Source organism: Schistocerca piceifrons, chromosome 4 (assembly GCF_021461385.2).
Source record: "Schistocerca piceifrons isolate TAMUIC-IGC-003096 chromosome 4, iqSchPice1.1, whole genome shotgun sequence".
NCBI classification, from domain to species: Eukaryota; Metazoa; Arthropoda; class Insecta; order Orthoptera; family Acrididae; genus Schistocerca; species Schistocerca piceifrons.
The window spans coordinates 375646256-375671477 of record NC_060141.1 but is presented as its reverse complement, the minus strand read 5'-3'; the positions used below and the strand labels follow the sequence as shown (position 1 = coordinate 375671477).

The following is a 25222-nucleotide window of genomic DNA, read 5'->3' as shown; positions in this document are numbered from 1 at the left end:
AGATCTTGATTAGAGCAACTCCGTTTCCATTTAATAAAACTCTTTTTCATGGTACAAGATAATCTGAACCTAGATATTAGCCAGCCTTTCCCTTGGCATCCACTGAAAATGTCTCCGACTTCTCATAAAGGAAAATGGAATTCATAAATTAAGAATATTTTTAGGAAAGAAACTTCTTGTCTGCTATGTGCCCTTTGGTAACTTCTTCCCCCTTCTCATCCTGTAAATTCTCTCTGCTTAATTTAACTGAGTCAGCATTTCCAAGTCTGTGAAATTTCCTTTTCCTCTCTTAGTTGAACCAGAGTGATGGAAATGTTTTATAGCTGTCATTTATCCATAATGGGCAGCTAAACCATTTATTATGGAACTCACATCTATTTCATTAACACTTTGGCGACCAAGCCAGAGCACAAGTCGTTTAAGTGACTGCACCTGAGTATATCTTGGGCCAATGTTCACGATGTACGAACCATCTCTTGCTCAAAAACTGGGCAAATTAGATAGGAGAACTAAGTATGGACATCTCGCCATCCAACCTTTGACAAGTGCACCCTCCAATGTCAATTTCTAGAATAACTTTAAAGCAGCATTAGCAAACTTAACAGTTGTTATCAAGACTTGACAGAGACACTGTGCACCTGCTTTGTTACGAAATTCGTGCATTTATTTGTTACGATTTTCTTGTTTGCTGTAATCCTGCTACAAATGTGTCACATTTGTTGAGTGAGAAAGATATTTTGGGAGCTTTAGAGGAAGAATTCAGTGATTTTAGATCATACAGAGAAATATCTGAGTGGGAAGAGTATGCAGAAAATTCATATTCAAGTAAACTACAGTCTGATACAATGTTTCCATTGCTAATAGTGTTGCTATAATTATAATTTAGTTCTGTTTTATTTATCTTCATCTCATCTTTTTTTATATATGTATCTCATGAAAAAGCAGCATTCAATGCAGGTTTTCAAGATTTGTTCGGAGAAGACAAAACAATCTACTGGCAAAGCAAGCACGAAATACACAAGCTGGAACAGTTCCAAATGTAACATACCTCTCTGTATGCATGAATGCTTCAGACTTTTTCATACAAAAGCCAAGTATTCGTGAAATTGCTCAAGAATGCATCTCCCATTCTGTTTACATGTGCAATGATTTCAAAATATGATTTTTGTTGCATGATGTACAATTTCTTGGATGGTAATAGTCATTTACACATTTAAATCACAAATTTTTATTGCACTATGGACAACATAGGTGAAAATTTAAATGAAAGAAGGGATTATAAATAAAATTAAATTAAAGCAAAATGATAAATAGTTATAATGAATAACAAATACAATAAACTGGACAAAAATATAGGATGATGAAACAAAAGAAATTAAATCAATGTTAATGCATGGAAATAATTAAAATCACATGCTCAAAGATTCCAAGTGGTAAAAGAGTTACAGGAAAAAAATGAGAGCAACTGAAAAAGTTGATATGGTGATTAAAATGGCATGACAAAGGAACAGAAATAGATAAATTACTTATAAACCTATTAACTGAATTAAAAAAGTGACCAAAGTTGTTTTGACAAGGACATAAAAACAAAAAATTTCAAAGCAGCTAATGAGATTGAAACACCCATAACCACTTGCATACGAGGCTTGTACTATAATCATTATGTTACAAAACAAGTCTGATTTAATTAACTTATTTAAAGCTGTACAGCACCACATAAAATTTCAAATTTTGTTTGTAGATTGTCAGCAAACAAGGGCTCACCAGGGTGAATGGTTGCAAGTTGTGATACTTGGGACATTAACCTACAGTACCTTATAGATAGTTTCAAAAAGTCGATTCTACCGCTTGGGGCATCTCTTTGTTAGAAATGTTCACAGAGTCAGTGAAACGCTGTAGTTTCTTCCCGCGTAACTCTAAAACATTCAAGTTGATGATTGTGGAAGCTCAACACTAATTCAACATCATCAGTTTGCAGTAAAGCAAATATAAACAACTACGCCACAGTATGCATAACAGTTCTATGTTTTACGAGCTGTGTATGCATCGATACAAAAATCAATGTTATCTCTATCTGGCAACACTGGATTCATCTGGCAGCAGCAGTGCACTGATGCAACAAATGTGAGTTGCGGGGATTCACAAGCTAGCTAACAATGTCTCCCTCCCGTCCCACCATCACAAACCCAGAACACTGTCTAGGATATGATGCATCATTGCAGGCTACGATGCTAGTTAGCTCGAACTGAGAGAGATTTGTGGTATCAGTAACAGTACAATTTCTGTTAGGAGCTAGTTTCTTAAAGGAAGAAATAAAAGGTATTCATATGATGCAGGCTATGAATCTAAAGTAACAGCATATGCAGAAGAACATGGAAACAAAGCAGCTGAGTGGCATTTTGGCCCTCCACCAACAGAGAAAGCCATTCACGATTGGTGGACTAGTAAAGAAGAACTGAAGAAAATGAGGAAGACTAAGCATGCAAATAAGAGTACGGAATGCAAAATGGTCAAAACTATAAGATGACATATTGAAATGGATTCAAGGACACCAGCAAAATTTCACTGAAATTAATACAAATATGATTCAAATACATGCTCTTAACCTATTGCTACAGTGGAACTTAACAGACTTTAAGGGTGGTGTTTGTTGGTGCTACTGGTTTATGAAGTGTCATATACTAAGTATGCGAACCAAAACCAAAACATCTCAGAAAATGCCACAAGAGTATGATGAGAAAATATTATCTTTCCATCGCTTTATTATTAAACATCAAAATAAAACCAATAGGGAGTCGACACAAATAGCAAATATGGGTGAAACTCCTCTGATATTTGATGTGCCGAGTAACTGAAGTATAACTAGAAAAACAAGCGGACTTGGAAAAATGCACTACACTGTTGTCCTTTCATGCTGTGCTGGAGGTACTACAGCCAATGATCATTTTCAAGCACAAAACAATGCCAAAACTTTCCGAAATACTGCCAGCAGGTGTTTTTCACATACATGACAAGGCTTGAATGGACAAAACCGATATGAAATTATGGATGAACAGAATGTGGAAGAGAAGGAAAGGTGCTTTCTTGAATAAGAGGTCTCTCCTTGTGCTAGATCAATTTAGTAGCCATCTGAAAAATTCTGTAAAAGAGAAGTTGAGACAGGGAAATACAGGACTTGCTGTTACTCCTGGAGGACTTCTCAGCGGCAACCTCTTGAATATCAATAAATAACCCATTTGAAGTGTATATGAGTGAGGAATGGAAAAAATGGATGACAAATGAAACCCAAAATGAATTCACACAGAAGGGAGCTTTACAATGACCTACAATCAAACAAGTGTCTCAGTGGATAAAACAGTCATGGTCTAGAGTGAGACAAGACATTATCGATAAATCTTTCAAGAAGTGAGGCACAAGTAACGCTCCCGATGGCAGTGAAAACTATCTTATATATGAAGAGGACAATGATGATGAAGAGGAAGAAGAAAAAGAAGAAGGAGAACAACAAAGTTCAGATGATGATTTTTACACATTTTAAAGGTCAATTCTGTTTTATAAACAAATAATTTGTTCAGTCTGGCTTTACAGTCTAATAATAAAGATGGTAAAGGTTTTGTTTTGAAAAAAATTGCATCTTATAGCCCGTAGCGTTTACAGTCTGTAAAATATGGTAAATGAATGATTAGATGGATTATGTATTGCACTGTAATTAATGGACTGAAGAGAAATAGCTGTTCCAGAATTTCTTGAGAGGTCACTTAAGAAATTACTTCTGTTTTTGTAAGTAGAGAAAAATAAAGATGTTTTGCCGAATGAAGAAAGAAGGGGATTTAGTTATTTATAAAGAGTTAGTGCAGTAACATAGAACTTAATTTACACAGAAATAATAGTCTGATAACAGCAAATAGTGGATATTTTTTGTTACCTTCAAGTCTTCCTTATATTCATCTTCGAATTTCCGGCCCCATATGGAATTTCCTCCCTTCCCTGTCTGTGTAGGATCTCCAGTCTGAACAATGAAGCCTTTAATGTTCCGATGAAATAAACAGCCATTGTAATAATCACTTGCACACAGTGCTAAGAAGTTCTGAAAACAGAAGATAAATATAACACATTTTGTAAAAATTTTGAAAAACAGTTAACATAACAATTTCATTTGTGGTATCAAGCAGTCACTGTATATTCTTTGAACTGTGAACTCTGGCAATTTTTCAACTCATTCCTGTTATTTCACCCATTTCATTCATTTCCTACTCTATATAGTGTGGTAGAAACTCTCGTTCTGGAATTACTGTTTGAAACTTTTGTTCATGTTTAAGTTTGATATCACTGGTTAAGTAGAAGTTACTGCCTAAAGAAATTTATGAAAGTATTATTGACACAGCAATAAAAGTTCTGGGAGAATTACAGGGTTGTCACCAGGCACACAATAAAGAATGAGAACTTGCTAGATTTTGGAAAAATCCTTTTAATGACACACACACACACACACAACACACACACACACACACACACACACACACACACGTCCATCAACATTGTGCCGACTAAATACACAATGCCAGAACTTCAGTACAGCAGGCAGACTGGGGAGAGAGTTTGTGTTCTGTGAGGTGAGCAGAGAGAGAAAGAGGTGAGCAGCTTGGAGGGAAGCAGCTAGTGTGAGGAATAGTAATGCAGGCGGCTGAGACAGCAGTTGTATGAATAAGAATGCAACATGTGGGCACTAGAGATGGTGAGCTGTGCAACACACAATGACATCAATGTCACTAGACACTGAGCACAAGCTCATATCAAGTGAAGGATGGGGAAGGAAATTGGCCGGCATGGATTGGGGAGTGTGACAGGATAGAGGAGGAGGAGATTGTTGGGTAGGAGTGTGTGCAGTGGCTTTGCACAGATTTAGGCCAAGAGTATTACAGGAGAAAAGGCTGTAATCCTATTGCAAGGATAACTGCCACCTGCGTAGTTCAGGAAAGCTGAAACTTGGGAGAACAATCCAGGTAGCACACATAGTGAAGCAGCCGTTGAACTGGAGCATATTATGCTCGTAGCATGTTCCGCCACTGGGTCGTCAACTCTTTCCTTGGTCTGTTTGGTCGTGGCCATTCGTTACGGCGAACAGCTGGTTGTTGGTCATGCTTACATAAAATCCTGTGCAGAAACTGCAGCAGAGCTGGTATGTGACATGGTTGCTTTCACAGGTGCACTGTCTCTGATGGGACAGAACGAGCCTGTAACAGGACTGCAGTATTATCTGGTGGATGGGTCAATCTGGCAGATCTTGCATATGGGTCTTCCACAGGAATAGGACCCCTGTGGCAAAATGTCGAGAGTGGCAAAAGGATGGACCAGGATGCTGAGCATGTTGGAATGGCAGCAGAGTAGCACTTTAGGAGAGGTGGAAGGGCTCTAGTAGGAAATTCCTCATTTCTGGGCATGATGACAGATAGTCAAAGACCTGGTGAAGGTCAAGGTTCAGTTGCTCCAGAGCAGGGGCACCACCTTGCAGCTGGTTCTTGGAAATGGTGAGATGATAAGAAGTGTGTGAGAATATGACATAGGAAATCTGTTTGTGGACTAGGTCTTAGGAATAGTGCCTGTCTGTGAAGGCCTTTGTGAAACCTTCAGCATATTGGGCAAGTGACTTCTTGTTATTGCACAAACACCATATGTGGTGGCCAGGCCAAATGGGAGTGATTTTTGGTGTGGAAAGGGTGATAGCGGTCAAAATACATGTACTGTTTGTAGTTTGTGGGTTTTATATGGACAGAGGTATGGATAGAACCATCAGGGATGGAGATCAACACCCAGGAAGGTGACATGTGGGGTTGAGGAGGACCAGGTGAAGCAAATGCAGAGAATGTGTTGAGGTTGTAGAGGAATGACAGGGCTTCTTCGCCTGGGCCCAGATCACAAAGATATCATCAATGAGTATGAACCAGATAAGGGGTTTGGGAGACTAGGAAGGTTTCCTCTAGATGGCCCATAAACATGTTGACATATGATGGTGCCATACAAGTGCTCCAGCTGTGCTACAGATTTGTGTATATCTTCCCCTCAAAGGAGCAGCAGTTATAAGGGAGGATATAATTGGTAAGGTGTGTAAGTAATGAAGTAGGAAATTTGGAGTCAAAATGATGGTGGGAGAGGTAGTGTTTGTTAGAGGTAAGGCCACAGTCATTAGAGATGTTGATGTACAGAGAGGTGGCACCAACAGTTGGCATCCATAAGGCAATGGGGTGGAAATGGTCAAGAGGTGGTGAAGGAAGTGGTTTGTATCTTTGATATGGGAGGCTAGGCTACACGTAATTAGTTGGAAGTGTTGGGTTGACAAGAGAAGGTATTCTTTCAGTGGAAGCACAGTAACTAGCTACAATGAGGTGTCTACAAATGCTGCATTTATTAATTTTTTAAAGCAAGTAGAAGGTGGGTGTGTAGAGGATCACTGGGGTGAGGAGGTTATGGATTCATGGGAGAGATTCTGGGATGGGCATATGGACCTGAACAGGGATTAGACTTCTGGTATGGGATTACTATGGCTGGGCTTGTAGGGTGACATGTCAGATAACTGGTGGAAGCTTTCTGTCTTGTAGTCACTGCAGTTCATCACAATAGTTTACAAACAGGATTATTTAATCTGTCTTCAGAATGTGAATGGCTGTTCTTTCTTCTATTGAGAGGGTTTTGTTCTGTGAAAGAATGGTAAGGCCAAGTTCAAGGTAAGGAATTCCTAGAAGATGAGCAAGGAATGGTTAGCTGGGAGGGAGGGCCACAGTTGGTTAGAGGTATGAAATGGGATAGGCAAGGTTCAAATTCTGGGATAATACTGGTTTTGTTTGAGCGATTGGTGGCAAAGAAGTGTTTCCACAGTGTGGTTGGTTTGTTGATTGATTGGGGTTGAAGGGACCAAACAGCAAGGTCATCAGTCCCTTGTTTCAAATGTGGTCCATTCCGATAGTGTGACATCTCAGAAAAGTCAGAACGATAAAAGGGAAAAGGCTATAAAACGTAAAAGTGCAGTCATGTCGTCAATGGTAAAAACAAAATGAGGTAAATCAGCAAGAGAGCAAACCCAATGCGATGCTAGAGGCAGGAAATACCCCACCCCTGAAGCAGTAGAGGCAAGACCACCTGCAACTTAAAAGAGTGCAACTGCTAGAATGTAGAAGTGTGTATGGGAAAAGGAGACTAACCAATCCTAAAAAGTGATAAAAACAGAGTAAAAGGGGAAGAAAAGAGGACCTCGGCCAGGGAGGGGAGTCTGGGATCTCCAAACACGGCTTACAGTGGGAGATACCCCAACACTCACTGCCCTGCTCCAACACCAGAGAGAGATGAAAAACCTTAAACCAGAATAAAAACCGCTTTCCCGGAGGAAACCGAGAACCAATTCGACCACCCGGGAATCGTCAGCCAACATCAAAGATAAAGTACGGGAGAGTCTGTACTTAGCACACCGAGCCAAAGAAGGGTGCATTCAACCAAAATGTGCGCTACTGACTGGAAGGCTCCACAACCACAAATTGGGGGTGGCTCAACACGCAAAAGAAAACCATGGGTCAGCCTGGTATGGCCAAAGTGGAGACAACACGGTGCGGTCGAGTCATTTCGGGAGAGGCGAAAGAAAGAACGCCGCGGGCCTGGTGTCATCTTAATCGCATGAAGTTTATTAGACAGGGAGGTAGCCTCCCAAGAGTTGGCCCACGATTGTGCGAAGTGGGATTTGATATGAAGCCGTGAATCTGCTGCAGGAGGGGTTACAGAAAATGGGGTAAGTGACTGCTCCCCCCACCAAATGATCAGTGAGCTCATTACCTGGGATCCCCACATGGCCAGGGACTCAAAGGAAGTCAATGGTACAAGCAGCACGGTGAATATCAGCGAGATGGTCATGTATGGCAGAGACTGAGGGATGGCGCGAAAAACACCGGTCAATAGCCAGAAGGCCACTCATTGAGTCCGTACATAACAAAACGTGGTTGTGTTGGGACTGTTTAATAAAGGTAAGGGCCTGGAAAATTGCCATCAACTCCGCAGTAAACACCCCACATGTAGGTGGCAGCAGATGATTTTCCGTTCGAACACAAGATGTGAAGGCATATCCCACATGATCAGTAGATTTAGAGCCATCAGTCTAAAAAAACAACAGCATCCCGAAACTCCCATAGAATTCAGCGGAAAAAGGAATGGAACACCATCGGGGGGATGCAATCTTTCGGACCTCGGCGGAGATCCATCCGAATTCGGGGCCGTGGAACTAACCAAGGGAGGGTGGAGGGGAGGTAGTGTGGAAGACAGGACAAAGAAGGAAGCTGAAAATCAGGGCAAAGAGACACAAGACGGAGCCCAACCGGTAAACCCGCCTGAGCGCAGGAATCAGGTGGGTAACGTCCATGGTCTTGGAACAGGATAGAATAGGAAGGATGAGTGGGAGAGGAACGGACAGCGATTGCATAAGACACCAGAAGCTGTGACCGCCGAACAGAAAGAGAGAGGGGGAGGGGGGGGGGGGGGAGGATCCCAGCTTCAACCAGGAGACTATCAACAGAGCTAGTTGGGAAGGCACCAGTGGCCAAACTGATACCACACTGGTGGACTGGATCCAGCACGTGCAATGTGGAAGGAGCAGCCGAACCATAAACTTAACAACCATAGTCCAAGCGAGACAGACCTAAAGCACAATAAAGGTGGAGAAGGAGAGAGTGGTCCGCACCCCAAGAGGTGTGGGCAAGGAAGCGAAGAACATTGAGTTTACGGAAACATACTACCTTCAGAAGTCTGATAGGGGGCAGCCAAGTGAGCTTGTTGTCAAAAAGAAGATCCAGGAAATGAAACTGTGGACCACAGGCAATCGTTGTGCATAGAGAGAGAGCTCTGGATCAGGGTGGATCGTAGTACAGCGACAGAAGTGGACCACCCGCGATTTTAAAAGAGAAAATTGAAACCCGTGTGAGAGGGTCCATGCAGAGGCACGCCGTATAACTCCCTGTAGCTGCCGCTCTGCATAGGCCATCGAATAGGAACTAACCAAATGCAGAAATCATCCACATACAGAGCAGGGGCGACCAAAGGACCGACAGAGACCACAAGTCCATCGATAGCAATGAGGAAAAGAAGTACACTCACTACAGAACCCTGTGGGATGCCCATTTCCTGGGTCCGTGGAGAACTAAAGACAGTACCAAACCGAACCTCGAATGACCGATGGAACAGGAACTGGCGCATAAAAATAGGGAGTGGGCCCCGAAGACCCTACTGATGAAGTGTAAGTATGATGTGATGGCGCCAAGTCGTGTCATAGGCCTTGCGAAGGTCAATAAATACTACAACCAAATGGCGGCACTGGGAAAAAGCCTGCCAAACTGTGGATTCCAAGCGAAGTAAATGATCGATCGGAGACCGTCCCTCTCGGAAGCCACACTGGTAAGGGGACAATAGATCCTGAGATTTGAGGACCCAATTGAGCCAACGGGCTACCATCTGTTCAAGTAACTTGCAAACAACATTTGTCAGACTAATTGGCCGATAGCTTTCAACAAATAGGGGGTTCTTACCAGTCTTAAGAACAGGAACCATGATGCTATCCGTCCGCTGAGAAGGGAAGGCACCCTGGAGCCAAATACAGTTAAACACCCAGAGAAGATGCCGTTGTGGAGCACTGAAATGTTGAAGCAGTTGGTTATGAATGGAGTTTGGGCCATGGGCCGTATCATGAGAAGAAGAAAGTGTGGAAAGAAATTCCCATTAAGTAAAAGCAGAAGCTTCGGCCTGCTGTTTCCGGTGAAGGAATGCAGCCGGATATGAGGCTGATGCCGTTGCAAAATGGGTAGCAAGATTTTCCGCAAGAATCAACGGGTCCATACAAAGGCCATCTGGGAGGTGAAGGCCTGGGAGGGTGGACTGCCGATGGCAACCTTGGAGAGAGCGAAGTGTAGCCCATACCCATGACATAGGGACAGTAGAACCGAGGGAAGAAACAAATCATTCCCAACATATCCGTTTGCTCTGTTTGATTAAATAATGGGCTTTAGTGCGAAGGCGTTTAAAGGTAATAAGGTAATAAGGTTGGCAACGGATTGGTGCCTCTCAAGGTGCTGCAAAGCTCGACGGCGATCACAGATGGCAATGGCAATGGCTGTACTCCACCACGGGACTTGCCGGTGACGAAATGGTCCAGATGAGTGCGGTACAGCAAGGCTAGCAGCACGAACAATTGTGCCAGACACGTCACATAGGACGTCATCAATACAACCCGACAAAGAAGGAGAAATACGACCTGTGCAGTGTATAGAGGCCAATCGGCGCGTTGGAAAGACCAATGAGGTAATCTGTCCATTGGGGAGCGGGAAGGGGGCGACAGAATCAATGGGAAATGGTCACTATTACAAAGGTTGTCGTGTGGTGACCAGTGCAATGAAGGGAGGAGGGAGGGAGAAGAAAGAGAAAGATCAATGGCAGAAAAGGTACCATGACCGGCACTGAAATGAGTAGGGGAGCCATCATTAAGAAGGCACAAGTTGTGGTTTGTAATAAACTGGTCTATGAGAAGACCTCGTCTAGATGGAAATGCACTGCCGCACAAGGGATGATGAGCATTAAAATCCCCGAGGAGGAGGAAGGGAGGAGGAAGTTGCTGAAGAAGGGCAGTTAAGGCAGCAGGTGTAAGAGTCCTGTCAGGAGGGAGATAAAGATTGCAAACCATGACCTCAAGAGTCCAGGTAGACCCTAACAGCATCCGCTTCCAATGTAGTTTGAAGAAGAATCCATGTGCTAGCAATGTCTGTACAGGCCAACGTACAAACGCCACCAGAAGGCTGCAGGGGGCTGACCCGATTTTGACAGAAAACACGGAACCCACAGAGGGTTGGTGAGTGATCATCAGTAAAATGAGATTCCTGTAGAACCACACAAGCTGCAGAGTAAGACAAAATAAGGGATTTCAATTCCAGAAGGTGATGGTAGTATCCATTACAATTCCATTAAATAACCACAGAACGATGATTCAAATGGGGGTTGAACAGGCTAAAGCCAGTCATACCACCGGGTCACCACCTGTCACCGAAAAGGAGGGGGGCGACATCCATGAACAACAGGTCAAAATCTGGTTGTGAAGCCGGGTATGGGACCTCTAGTGACACCAAAGGCTCCTTGTCCCCGGACTTCTTCTTTTCTGTTTGAGATCGAGGAGGGCTGTGTGGCATAAAGGAGCCAGCTGCAGCACGATTGGGAACAGAACGAGATTGGGCGACCTGGGGGCCGACAGACCATGGTTCTCGCAGTCGTACGTGGCAGCAGACCTTTGGCCTGGAAGGTGCCGGGAAGGGGCATCCCAGGAGGGACGTCCTTGACCGGCAGACACCGAATAAGTGGGACACTTCTCCGGCTGGGGAGGGAGAGCAGTGCCTGGAGGAGAAGATGTGGGAGCCACAGGGGAGGGGGGGGGGGGAGGAGAGGAGGTCCAGGACTGGGGTAAGGAAGGGGTGAAGATGTAATGAAAGCATAACAAGACATCATGGACACAGGGTGAAGACGTGCATACTTCTTACGAGCCTCAGTGTAGGTTAAACAATCAAGGGACTTGTACTCCTGTACCTTCTTTTCCTTCTGATATACTGGGCAATCTGGTGTATGTGGAGCATGATTGCCAAGACAATTAACACACACAAGAGGGGGAACACAGGAACTCCCCTCATGGAGTGGATGTCCACAGTCACCACAGAGAGGGGCCTGCAAACAGCGGGAAGACGTGTCCAAAACGCAAGCACTTAAAACACCTCATAACAGGTGGGATGTACGGCTTCACATCACATCGATAAACCATAATCATTACTTTCTCAGGGAGGGTATCCCCTTCAAAGGCCAGGATAAAGGCACCAGTATCAATGCGATTGTCCTTCGGACCCTTCTGAACATGCCGAACAAAGTGAACACCCTGCCGTCCGAGATTGTTCCAAAGTTCCTCATCAGTTTGAAAGATGAGGCCTCTGTGAAAAATCACATCTTGAACCATATTTAGAGACTGGTGGGGGGTAATGGACACAGGAATTGTGCCAAGATGGCTACAGACACGAAGGGCTGTAGACTGGGCAGCTGAAGCAGTTTCGATCAACAACGAACCCGAACACATCTTGCCAGGGAGTCCACTTCGCCAAACTTTTCTTCAATGTGTTCCATACAGAATAAAGGTTTGTCATTGGTGAAAGTATCCCCATCAATCCTGGTGCAAACCAGATAGCGGGAGAAAGGTTTTGCCCCTAGCCGACGGGCCTGACCCGCCTCCCAGGGGGTAGCCATGGAAGGGAAGGCTGAAGGGGCAGGGGCAGAAGAAGCAGCAATAGAAGAATCAGTTCCATGCAGTGAGACGGCCGCAGAAGAACTGCCAGAGTTCTGGACCCGTATGCATTTCATTTGCATAGCGTCCGCCCTGATTACGCAACAAAAATAAATTGCAAAACCAACATAAGCAGGAGGATAGCGGGGCCAACATAAGCAAGGACACCAAGAGAGGAAGAGCGGAGGGCGAAGGGGAAGGAGCAAGGAGAGGAAAGGAGGGGAAGGGCAAGGAAATGCAGCCCTGGAAAGAAGGAAGGCTGCAATAGCTTGGGGACCCGTGCTTGCCACGCACGTACTCACGAAAGAACCGTGAGCCCCCTGGGGGGTCCACAGTGTGAATCAGGGGGAGAATAAGTCTCAGTATTCTGGGTTTATTAGGAGTGAGTTTTAGAGGATGTGGTAAATGGAAAAGGCCACAAATGCAGGGCCTGCATGCTTTATAGGATTGATGAGGGTGTTCACAGTGAATCAGGATAGATGTTGATGAGTACCGGTACTCTAATGCAGGAATGGTATAACAGTACCTTCATTAATTTTTGGAGGCTGTCTCTGGAATGTTCTTCCTGGTGATGGAGGACAAGGATTTCAGTGTGGTAGATGTGGCATACGTACTTGGGATTGCACAGTAACAAAACCTCACAGCATCTATGCTATGGAAATTTGTTTCTGTAGTACCAGGTTTGTGAGGGAAAGGGACTGGCAGAATTTAAAAATATGAAGGTCATTGGGATGGGGATTCCAGGGTGTGTGCAGTATTTAAGGAACAAGATGTGAGACTGTGTTTTAGATAGGGAGAAGGGGGCTTATGGACTCAACAGCAAGGTTATCAGCAGCAGTATGGAAGTTGGTAGGAACGGAGGTGGTTAAAACAAGTAAAATGTCATAAACCAAGTAAGGGTAAGTCTGGCACATTACATCCACTTTCTCCCAACTCCAATCTTGGTCACCTGCATAGGTGCACTATGTCACATCCTTTAAGTTAGTGTAAAATTGGGGCATCGTGGATATTCTGGGCTACTTTATCTGTTGTGTACAAATGTTGTAGAGAGTCTGAACTAGAGGTGGGTTGTTCATGAATGAATGGGTCCAAAGGAACGGTTCACTAAAGTGAATGAAAAGACCAAGGAACGACTTCTAAGGAAAAGTTGTTCACCATTCACTTCGCTCACGGTTGGTGTCATTCCTGGGAATGGTCATAGTTCACTGTTGTCATGGTCGGTCTTATTCCTGGTCATTCACAGTTCACTTCAGTGATCTCATTCCCATCTTTGTCTATTTTGTGTGGTCCTCATTCCCTCCTCAGTCTTACTCAGCCGGTTTCATTCTTTTTTGGTAGTTGCTTATTCCAGTTCAACTTACATAATTGTAAAAAGTATATAAAAATTAAGTTGTATGTAGCACACACATTTTTCAGCAACAGAAAGTGAAATCTGCCTATCTCTTCATTATTTTGATCAACAATCAACTGTAGGGCATTTATTTATCACAAGGGAAGTTATTTTTGTTTGTTTGACCAATTAAAAAAGCAGCTATTGTTTTGTCCACAGTTTAAGTTTCATCTGCTTGGTATAATGACTACGTTTTAAGACAGCTTTTATTAATTTCTTAATTGTAGTGTATGAAAGTTTACATAAAATCTGTAATTTTCGCATTTCTTTCAAAAATAAAACATGGCATTTAGGCAGGCTCTTATTTTTCAAGTTTGGTTGTTTTTGTGGTACCCCCAGTTTACAAAAAAAAGTGAGTTGTGCACGATTTCGACTCATTGAGGAAAGGGAAAGTGGTGCCTCTCCATTTTTTTAAAAAGAAAAAAAAAAAAAAAAAAATCATAGAGTGGCTCTGGCTCCTGAAGTGGCACAAGATCATGCTTCAACTTACATGCTGCTAAGAAAAATACAAACAGAACATAATGCAGTCCTTCTTGTGGTCATAATTCAACACAGAACAAACTTTTTCAAAACATATATGGCTCTCGCCATCCACTTTGCATGATGGATCACCTTGAACATGGGAAGACAGATCAAGGGATGGTTCTTTGAGAAGAGCATTTGCAGTTAATTCCAAAACTATCAACATAATCACCTCATACATCTCATAATTCCAAGGTAAATACAAGAGATCTTTTTCCAAAAGATTTTCAATCCAACCACATACACCTCTGAAAGGGCCCACTTCTACACTGCTGTGAAAGAAACTAAGGATTTAACTAAAAATCCACATATATATTTACAAGCACCTAGTTATTAGAGAACTTTAATTTTTATTTTTTTAATATGGTACATCTGTGTGTACAAATTATATTTTAAATACATCAATGTGTATTTAATGAATTGTTGAATTTCATACTCAATTCACTCTCGTCTCTTAATCCTTTGGAGACCGCTCACTTAGAAGAATATTGAGCCTAGGAAACTGGCCATTCATGCCGTTATTTAAAGTACCACTGGCACATGTGCAAATGGTATATCTTCAAGATTAGTACATACTAAAAAAGAACCAAACTTCAACCTTTATTTTCTATATTTACTTTAGATCTTTTATAGACTACACATTTCAAACTAATGATGACAGAAAGTATCTTCCCAAGAAAAAAGTAAAAGGTGAGTTACTGAGCAATTTCTTCCTCTTGAACTTTCAAAATTTCTTGCTCACTCAACAAACATAGTATGTTTGCAGCAGAATCACAGCAAACTGCAAAATCTAATGAGTACATCAGTGCAATCATATTGGCTCAGTTATTCATGACAGGAACAGTTACACTCACTAATGTTTTTATCGAAATAATTCTATAAATTTGCAACAGAAAGGAGCACCAGTCAAGGGACATGTCGCAAGATGTTGGTACATTATTGTCATACGAAATAAGTACACTTTTTGAGTGACATGTGGCTCACATGCTGAGAAAATCACTGACCAATCTATACTTGAGCTTGGTCTCCAAAGTGTTAATGGCAGCTCGTGCTTGGTTAGTTCTCTACCTCAAATAACTGATGCTGGATTCCATGCACAAACCTTGGCTCCCCTTTCAACTGGTGACTGATCAAAAACTGATTATCTATTTTGACTGTAAAGATCTTCAAAGCTATTATGTGTACTACGTTGTGAAGGTTTTGGGCCAAAAAGAAGTTTTGATTCTATTTTCCTACGACGTTTTGATGATATACAAGCATATTTATCTAGTTACCTCCATTGCTGATACGCAGCTTCTATGTTTAGTATTTAATTTCTCTGCTCCTATGTCAGAAGTCACGATTTTTCTAATAAACTATCACTCACCACACAGACGATATAGCAATTTGACAGCTACCATTTCTGCAGCAACAGGAAGTCACTTGCCCAATATGCTGAAGGCCTAAAAAATGGCTCTGAGCACTATGGGACTTAACATCTGAGGTCACCAGTCCCCTAGACTTAGAACTACTTAAACCTAACTAACCTAAGGACATCACACACATCCATGCCCGAGGCAGGATTCGAACCTGCGACCGCAGCAGCTGCGTGGTTCTGGACTGAAGCGCCTAGAACCGCTCGGCCACAGTGGCCGGCCTGTTGAAGGTCTCACAAAGGCCCTCAAAAACAGGCACTATCCCCAAAACCTGGCCCACAAACAGGTTTTCCACACCCTTAATTGTCCCACCATTATTCAGAAGAAGCTGCAAGGTGGTGCCTCATGTTCACCCAATATCACCCTGCTCTGGAGCAACTGAACCATATCCTTCACCAGGGCTTTGACTACCTTCATCAAGCCTGCAAATCAGGAACTTCCTACCCACATTTTCCCACCCCTTCTGCCATCCACCCGACATACACAACATTCCGATACATCCCTATGCCACTCCCATCGCCTTGCCACAGGGGTCATATCTGTGTGGAAGACCTGACGCAAGACTTGCTGATTCCCACCGACAGTGCATCCTACCTGACTCAGGCTTGTCCTGTCCCATCAGAGACAGTGCCACCTGTGAAAGCAACCATGTCACACACCAGCTCTGCTGCAACTTCTGCACAGCATTTTATGAGAGCATGACCACCAATCATCACTCTTCCTGAACAAACGGCCATCTCCAAACTGTGGTCAAGATGAGAGCTGATGATCCAGTCACTGTACACACTGTTGAGGACAACACGCTTCAGTTCAATGGCTGCTTTACTATCCATGCCATCTGGATCCTGCCCCCAAGCATCAGCTTTCCTGAATTACACAGCTGGGAGTTATCCTTGCAATACCACTTTTGGCCTGAATCTCCACTAATACAGTACTTTGACACCTTCCTCCCAACAATATCCCCCTCCTCTGTCCTGCCACCCTCTCCCTATGCATGCCTTCACATCATCATCATCGATGTGTGCTGCACAGCTCACTAGCTGCATGCACATGTGACACATTCTTATCATGTACACCTACTACCTCCCCCTCGCACATTCCTAACCTGCATACTGGCTGCCTTCGTTCGAGCCATCAGATACCGCTCCCCAATGCCCCTTTCCTGTTTCCCACATCTATCTCTCTTTACTTAACTCAATGTAGCAATTCATTAGAAATGAACAGTGGACAAAAGTAAACCTCTGAACAAAAGTACGACACACACACACACACACACACACACACACACACACACACACACAAACTGACTGAGGAAAAAATCCTGAAGTTGAAAGGCTATGGTGAAAATCCATGGGCAATAAAAGATCAACCAATAATGTACCGTAGTGTGTGCGTTCAAAATAGCAGCTAATAATTATACTCAGACGAGAATCCCCATGTCGAAAAATTTCTGGAAAGCTGTGGTTTCCAAATAATGAGAATGTTCTACATGGGATTGCCAATGATTGTGGTACCACACATCTGGTTTGACCCATAAAATCATCAAGATGTGGCATACCACTATCTAGATCTTAACCAATATAGCAATACTCCTCTATTAACACAACAAAAACCTGTCTAGTACACCTCCCCACCACACTAAAACCACATCAGAACCAGGGCTGAGAAGAACACGGCTATTTAAAAAAAAAAACGGGGGGTGAGAAAAGGGGGATGGGGAGGAAAACAGAGGGTTTTATTGTTTTTTTTGTGTGTGTGTGGGGGGGGGGGGGGTCATATTGATGATTAAATAGTTCAACTTCAGTTCCTATGAGTAATTTATTCAAAATATTAATCCATTCTTACAGCTACTTTATTAGTGTCTCATTTTTTGCCCTGCCAGCACTGCACCAATCAAGAGAATTTTCTCCACCTACACATGCTTGTTTTGTCAAAATTAAGAAATAATTTAGGAGAGAAAAGACCCTAGAATAGATTGAAGATCTATAAATTTCTATATTTAAACTAAATTGTACTTCACAGTCATTATGTTCTATATAAAGTTAAAAGGCTTTTTTTTCCAGAAGGGTAAATGTTATTTAACTGTATTTCTTTCTGCAAGAAAAGTTAAAACACAATATTAATTAAATAAATTCTTGTGACAGTAAATAGTCGCCTTCAATAAATTTGATGGCTCTTTTTAATTTATGTAAAGCTAACTAACGTAACACACCTGTCACTCTCATGGTCTGTCACATGTGCACAAAACTAAATGGATGAATAATACTGACAGTAACTTAGTAAAACAGTACTCTGTATGGCCAGTCTAGATTGCATGACCCAGGAACCCCTCCAAATATTATCTCAATAGCACTGCCACATGTATTGGTCCCTGGTTCAAGAAGCACCAACTTTCGTCAACATCAATTCCCCGCAGTGGCAACACCTAGCGTACTCACCAATGAGGCCATGTAGCTGTAGGAATTTTATAGTCACAGCCATACCCTCACTCATCACAGTCACTAATTAACAACTGTTAAAAGTAATCATCAGACCCATACTCAGCAACGAAAGACAAACGGGTAAAATTAAATTCTACACATGAGAAAATTTCAAACAACAAACCAACAACTGCAAAACTGAAAACTAACCATAACCAATCACTACTGAAATTAAAACGACCCAATGACAATCCAACAACAGCCTCAGAAAACACCAAGTTCAATGTAGTGATAAGCCCAACCCACACTAACATCAGGCACATTCAAATCAGAAACACAAAAATCCAACACTCGAGTGCACCACTGCTTCCTTCAATACGTCCTCTGTAAACACAATCCATTTCAAAGATGCCGCACCTCAATGATGTCACACAACACAGTTATGTCACGGTTCAAAGCCAATGTATGGTATCGCCAATTTCAATTGACCTTCCTGCACAAGGGTGGTCCCGAATTCATGGTACAAACTTTAATGGTAGGTACAGGACATTGTAACAAGGATTTATTGTATAGGAATGTATAGTCGCAGGTGACGCGGTGAGGCGTAAACAGGGGAAAGAGAAATGGAGTGATCGGTTGGTGTCACTGCCGGTAGAGGGCAGTAGATGAACATGATGTATCGCAGTAGGGACAAGCGCCATTCACAATTGTGCTGCCGTAGACGATGGGTGACTTTACGTATGCAGAAAAAGCAGACATGCATTACATGTACGGCCGTGCAAATGGTAACGCCAGAGCTGCGTTACGAATGTATCGCGCGGAGTATCCTAATCGACGAATGCCGGATCATAGAATTTTTCAACGGTTACATCGTCAACTTTGTGAAACAGGTACGTTCGACGTCAACAGACATGACACTGGTCGATTAAGAGCTGTACGCACTCCAAGACTGGAAGAACGCATCTTGAACATAGTGGCTGATAGACCCGAGTCAAGCACAAGAACTGTTGCGCGTGACGTACATGTGAGTCATCAGACTGTATGCAGAGTGTTAAATGAAAATCGCTTACACCCCTTCCATTTTCAAAAAGTACAAGCATTGAATCCGGCAGATTATCCTCTTCGCGTGAACTTCTGCCAGTGGTTGTTGCAGCAATGTGCGTTGCAGCCGGATTTCGTAGGTCATGTGCTATTTACAGATGAAGCGACATTTTCACGCGAGGGTGTCTTTAATGCGCACAATTCCCATGTGTGGGCAACAGATAATCCACATGCAACGCGTCCACATGCGTATCAACAACGTTTCGGTATTAATGTGTGGGCTGGTATTGTGAACGACTTTTTGATTGGGCCATACTTACTACCCACGCGACTCTGTGGCGAAAGCTATCTTATTTTTCTGCAAGAAGTGTTACCAGAACTGCTGCAAGATGTTCCGCTCGCCATTCGTAACCGCATGTGGTTTCAGCACGATGGAGCGCCAGCACACTTCAGCACTGCTGTACGGAATTACCTGAATGCCACGTTTGGTGCTAGATGGATTGGGCGTGGTGGACCAGTCCCTTGGCCACCCCGATCTCCTGATTTCTCTTGCCTCGATTACTTTTTATGGGGACATCTTAAGAGTCTTGTTTATGAGACTCCAGTTGACTCAGATGAGGATCTCGTTGCTCGCATATCTGTAGCTGCTGCAGGTGTGCGTGAAATACCAGGCATCTTTGAACGTGTACGCCAATCGCTGCACCGACGCTGTCAAGCATGTATCGCTCATGGTGGACGCAATTTTGAACACTTACTGTAAACATGACACTTGTCAACAACGATTTCAATAAAATCTTTCGTTTTCCTTTCGGCCGTTATTTCCCCTGTTTACGCCTCACCGCGTCACCTGGGACTATACATTCCTATACAATATATCCTTGTTACAATGTCCTGCACCTACCATTAAAGTTTGTACCATGAATTCGGGACCACCCTGTATATCATCTTGAGCAACTGAATCACTGGCTGCATGGGAGATATTGTGGACTACTAATTGCTCAATGTGTCATCTTTCCCCACCTGAATACATGATTCAGCTCATTACTACACAGTTTCAAACATGGTCAACTCTACATGGCAAATTGCATGCTATCTCATATATAGGTCTGAACAGTAAGTATATCCTATTATTCTCAATACATTATATACAGCCAGGCTGTGCTATAATTTCCTACTGGACTCCCTTTGCATCTTTTATACTTCATGTGAGTGACGCGCATCAACATACTTGTTTTACAACAAAATGTGTGTTAAATATACAGCAAAAATATGTTAAATTAGGCGCAAACGTAAGCATCAGAAGACAGATCATGCTGTTACCGCAACTTTTATTTTGCATTCACATTCGTTTCCTTCATTAACTCACAATTAAATTATCACCTTCCATTCTAAGTTAGACCTCGAGCTATGCTATAGATCAGTTTCTCATCACAGCCAGGACTACAGGAGATGAGGGCAGTTCCATTATCACACTCTAAAATAGTTGGCTTCTTTTAAAATTACAACTGACTTTAATATTAATCATCCTAATTTAATATTCTTATTACATATTTTAATGCTATTGCATGTATTTTTACAATCATCTCACAGACAGTGAAATAGAAGAAGTTCAGAGACAGAATATTTTAGAGCGTATATGTAATGAACTGAGGACAATTTATGCTGATGAGCAGTTTTTATCACAGACAGATTAATGTAATTCAGTACCGAACACAAGTTTGTATACATTCAATAGACTGTCAGTCAAAAGACTGATGAGGAATGATGAAACACAAAGAGTTAGTATGACATCAGAATAACTTAAACACACTGTTGGAACCCATCAAAGGGCGAAAAATGGATTAAGAGTGAAAAGATAACAGAATATACAAGAACAAAGAAGGCATGTGTGCGCAAATAAAAAGTAGGTTTCTGTGTAAGCTACTAGAAATTAGAGAAAAAAGGGAATGTGGAAGACAGTAGTATGTAGGGGCCTGTACATACTGTATAATCACTTTCCTTAACAATTCATTTCGCTACTGATAATAATAATGACATTTACAGGGATACTCCGCATGCAACCGTAGGGTGTGTGGAGACTGTACCCATTATCGCTACTAACCGTTTACTTTCCTGTTCCATTCGCAAAAAGAGTGAGGGAAAAGTGACTACCTTACATGGTCCCACAGGAGTTTTAATGTCTCATATCTTATCTTCGTGGTCCTGAGGTGCAATGTTGGCAACAGTACAATCGTGTAACAGTCAACTTCAAATGTCAGTTCTCTAAATTTTGTCAATAGTGCTTCTCGAAAAAGGATGTCTTCCCTCCAGAGATTCCCATTAAAGCTCCCGAAGCAACTCCGTGACAATTATGTGCTGTTTGAATCTACCGGTAACAAGTGGGTCATTCCATGTTAAAGAGATTTTGTGACAAAAAAATTAAAACGACAATATTACAAATATACGCTTAAAAATGCCAAGTTAAAAGTACATTTGTTCATTGCAAAATAATCATGAATATGAAAAAATCAAATTTCTACCTTCACTAAGTGTTTAAAGTGCACTACTCTATGGCACCACAGAGAGGTATGTTTTAAGCTATTTCCAGATGAGTATTAGTTGTGTTATCTATGGCTGGTTGTTCTATTGTTGCAAAGGATATTGAAGTCAACATTGTTATAGCTCATAATAATTCGTTTTGTTGAGGTAAGCTAATTGCTTTTCTTTATTTTGTTAGTTTTATAATATATATGTAGCTTTTAACACCCGTAACAAAGAAGATACAAAAGTTTAATTTGTAATCTAGTAAATTTGTTCTGTACAATACCTTTCCGTAAAAGTGAGGTTATGCACATGTTTTACAATATCATACCATTACATGGCATTTTGAAATCTTATTTAACACTCTTAGAGCTGTTACGAGTGTTACTAATTTTTGTTTCGGGTGTTACTTAACACATGCGTAACACCTGTAACTTGAATTGGAAGGTTTAATGCCACCTTCATCTTTAGTAGGCCTAGGCCCTACATTTAAATTATAACCAAAGGGTATTAATATGAATGGAAAAAAGTTTTTTTTTTTTAACTATGTTTATTACATATAAAAACCTGACTCAACTGACGTTCTCCTAAAAAGTTAATTAAGCCCAAAATTCTTTAGATTACATATAGTTTATGTTTTCCATCCTAACTTTTCCAAGAACAACAATATTGCTAACCTCAGTTTTAAATTTAATATAGGCTCAGTAAACTGCTTATTGAGGCAAATTCTAGTCATTCATAAGAGCCTATGTTTAACAATGTACTGTGCTGGGCAGTTCAAAAATAAATATACTTTGTCCAATCTACGTTATTTTGAGAGAGATTTTGGATTGACAGTTGAGTGAAATTTTTTGCCAGTTCACATGGTGAAGGAGCCATGGATGGAATTGGAGGTGCACTGAAGAGGAGTGTGTGGACAGCTGTTAGATCTAGGAAAGTTATTATTAACAACGCAATTGACTTTTATGACTATACTCTGAAGAATTTTTCTAAAATGAAGGTACTATGGGTTGATAAGATAACAGTGGAATGTAACATTCCTATTTTGGATGAAAGGTGGAAAAATTTACAAGCAATTCCTCAAATCCAGGGCTGCCATCACTTTTGGCCTTATAACACAACTGATTTGCTGGTTTCAATAACATCAGAGTCATTAATGACAAGGGTGGCAGTATTTATTACTGAGGAGGCCAAAGTTAAAACATTACATGCAAAAAGATGCATAAACTTCTATGACGTGTGCAGTTCTGATGATTCTGATCACGAGACTGTTTCACTATCCGAATCACAAGACAATATTGGAAGTGCTTGTGAGTTAAGCTAACTAATAAAATTTAAAAGTCTGATTTAAAATATGGGTTATTTCTCTTGGTTGACATTCCAAGTGACAAAAAGAAGCTAACCCTATCCAAAATTCAATACCGTTACTTGGGAATCTGCCAGAGTGAGTGAGGTTGATGAAGAGGAGGATGTGAAAATAATGTTTCTGAACTCAGTAGGAAAAAGTAGAACACTTTTTAAACTAGATGAAACTGATGTTTGTTTTGTGAAATTCAGTCAAGTACTATCTAAGGTAGCAACACCAGAAATCAAACAACAAGGTAACCGTTTGTACTACGAGTTCAATTTTGAGATGGATGTTGCTGAAAAAGAATATTAAATGAAGTTTTTAAACCTATCAATAAGAAGAAAACATTTTTGTCATAAATTTAATAAGCCTACAAAATGAGGAAAATGTAAGTAATGATATCTTGGCCTAGTTGTACTAAAAAATTGTAACAAAATTTTTTGTGTAATAAACAGCTTTATCCTTCAAATATGTTTTCTTAAGTACATACTTTTATTCCAAATAAACTACAAAACTTTTCTTTTCTTTTTATGCAATTGTAAGAGGTAGATTTATTCCTTCAAGAATTTACTGTAACACACATACTGAGTTATGATGTAAAAAAAAAAAAAAAATTATATTTCAAAATAAAATTTGGGGCAATACCTCTTAACAGTTGTTTTACAAGTTTGCAGAAATTAGAGAATTCCCTAACTCATAACAGGGGCCAGGTCTACTTTTGGTAACACCCGTAACTCTACTTTTTTGATTAATAACCGGGAGAACAATAAAACAATTCCAGTATCAACATTTAATATAATTTAATATAACATAAGCTTTAAAGGTTTTCAACATTAAATTCAATAAATATTTTTCCTTACATTATTTTTCCTCATTTTAAGGTGTGTACATGTAACACCTGTAACTATGGAATTGCCCAAATCTAGCAGACCGCCTCTGAACTCCTTCGATATCTACTGCAGTACAACACAATCAAGTATATTTTTCGGTACCCTCCCAGAGCAATAACACAGCTCAGGCAGTACTTTTATGTGGAGAAGAAATTTTAACCAAATATGTTGAAACCACACAATGGTTGCCACAATACTGGCTTACACCAACTACGATTTTAAAGACTGAAAGCTTGCCCTATCAAAGACTGCACTGACATATTCACAGCTATTACATGATTCATCATTTATTACTATGTAGAGCATTCACCCATCAGGTCTTGACACCACGGGGCCAACGGCTACGTCATACACGCAAAATTTAACACTATGCAACACTTACGCACAAGGTATAACCAACCATTTATAAAGTATTCCACTTACTTAATCCATACCTCGCAAGCTTTTGGGCAGTATTCGCAGAAGAGTTCGATTTTCAAATCACCGACGTCCGTATGAATTGTAACCGACTGAAACAGTCCAAAATGGAAAAAACTGCATAACAACACTTCGAATGAAAATAGAGATACATCTGTGCAGCTTCAGTAGATAATGACGAAAAGAAATACATACCATGTTTCAGATAGTGCCAAAATAACAATTATCTCTTATCAAGGTCCTTGGACATCTACACACAACAAAACAATCACACTACACTTTACTGTCCACCACAACGGCGTTCTATTTACTATTTAGTATTTACAATTTTACATTTATAAACTAGCGTTTTTGTCTCTGGTCATTGCCAACCGTAGAGACTAGTGCCAGTAATCACTGACTAGCGCGCAATGGGATCTTTGCAACCCCACCTAGGTGGCGTTGATCTTTGTCACCTTGAAAGAAAATTATCTCTCACTGTCACGATACGTCAAAAAGGTGGTGTGCGCTCACGAAGGATGACTGTCACTAAACTTTTTTTTTTAAGTCCAAGTGTCATTTGTCGATACGGATTCTAAAGAGACAGCCATTAATTCCGAACTCACCGAACTACCATAAAAAAGAGTGGTGGGTACAGCATACCCTTTTTCGAGAGACAGGCTAATGGGCAATACACAGTGTTCGTTACGGCACCGTCGCGTCACCGCACCGTCACGTCAAGGTGTATTCACACCGTCCGTCATGTCACAGCACTTCAAGCCAATTTAAGTCACACGATATCAACTCACATTGCTGTTCTTAACGCTGGAATTGCAATCCTTGCCTGATGATTTTCAATTGTTCTTACGTGCGAAGTGCATATACGCACGCGGTAGCTAGCCATCGACCAACTCGTGTTTACGACAGACGGAATTGAAAGTATGCG

General features: G+C 41.4%; 1 protein-coding gene across 2 annotated transcripts in view; it reads right to left on the bottom strand.

Moving 5' to 3' along the window:
- LOC124795043 (peptidyl-prolyl cis-trans isomerase-like 3) overlaps positions 1-24687 on the bottom strand; it is a 46711-nt gene extending 22024 nt beyond the window's left edge. The window contains exons 1-3 of one of the 2 annotated variants that reach the window (XM_047258827.1): positions 24493-24687; positions 24315-24389; positions 3926-4087 (exon numbers count right to left, since the gene is read on the bottom strand). In XM_047258827.1, coding sequence (XP_047114783.1) covers positions 3926-4087; positions 24315-24389; positions 24493-24495 — 240 coding nt within the window. In that variant the 5' untranslated portion in view covers positions 24496-24687. The remainder of the gene's footprint in view (positions 1-3925; positions 4088-24314; positions 24390-24492) is intronic. The other variant, XM_047258826.1, reaches the window with a different exon arrangement.
- Between the last annotated feature and the right edge of the window lie 535 nt (positions 24688-25222).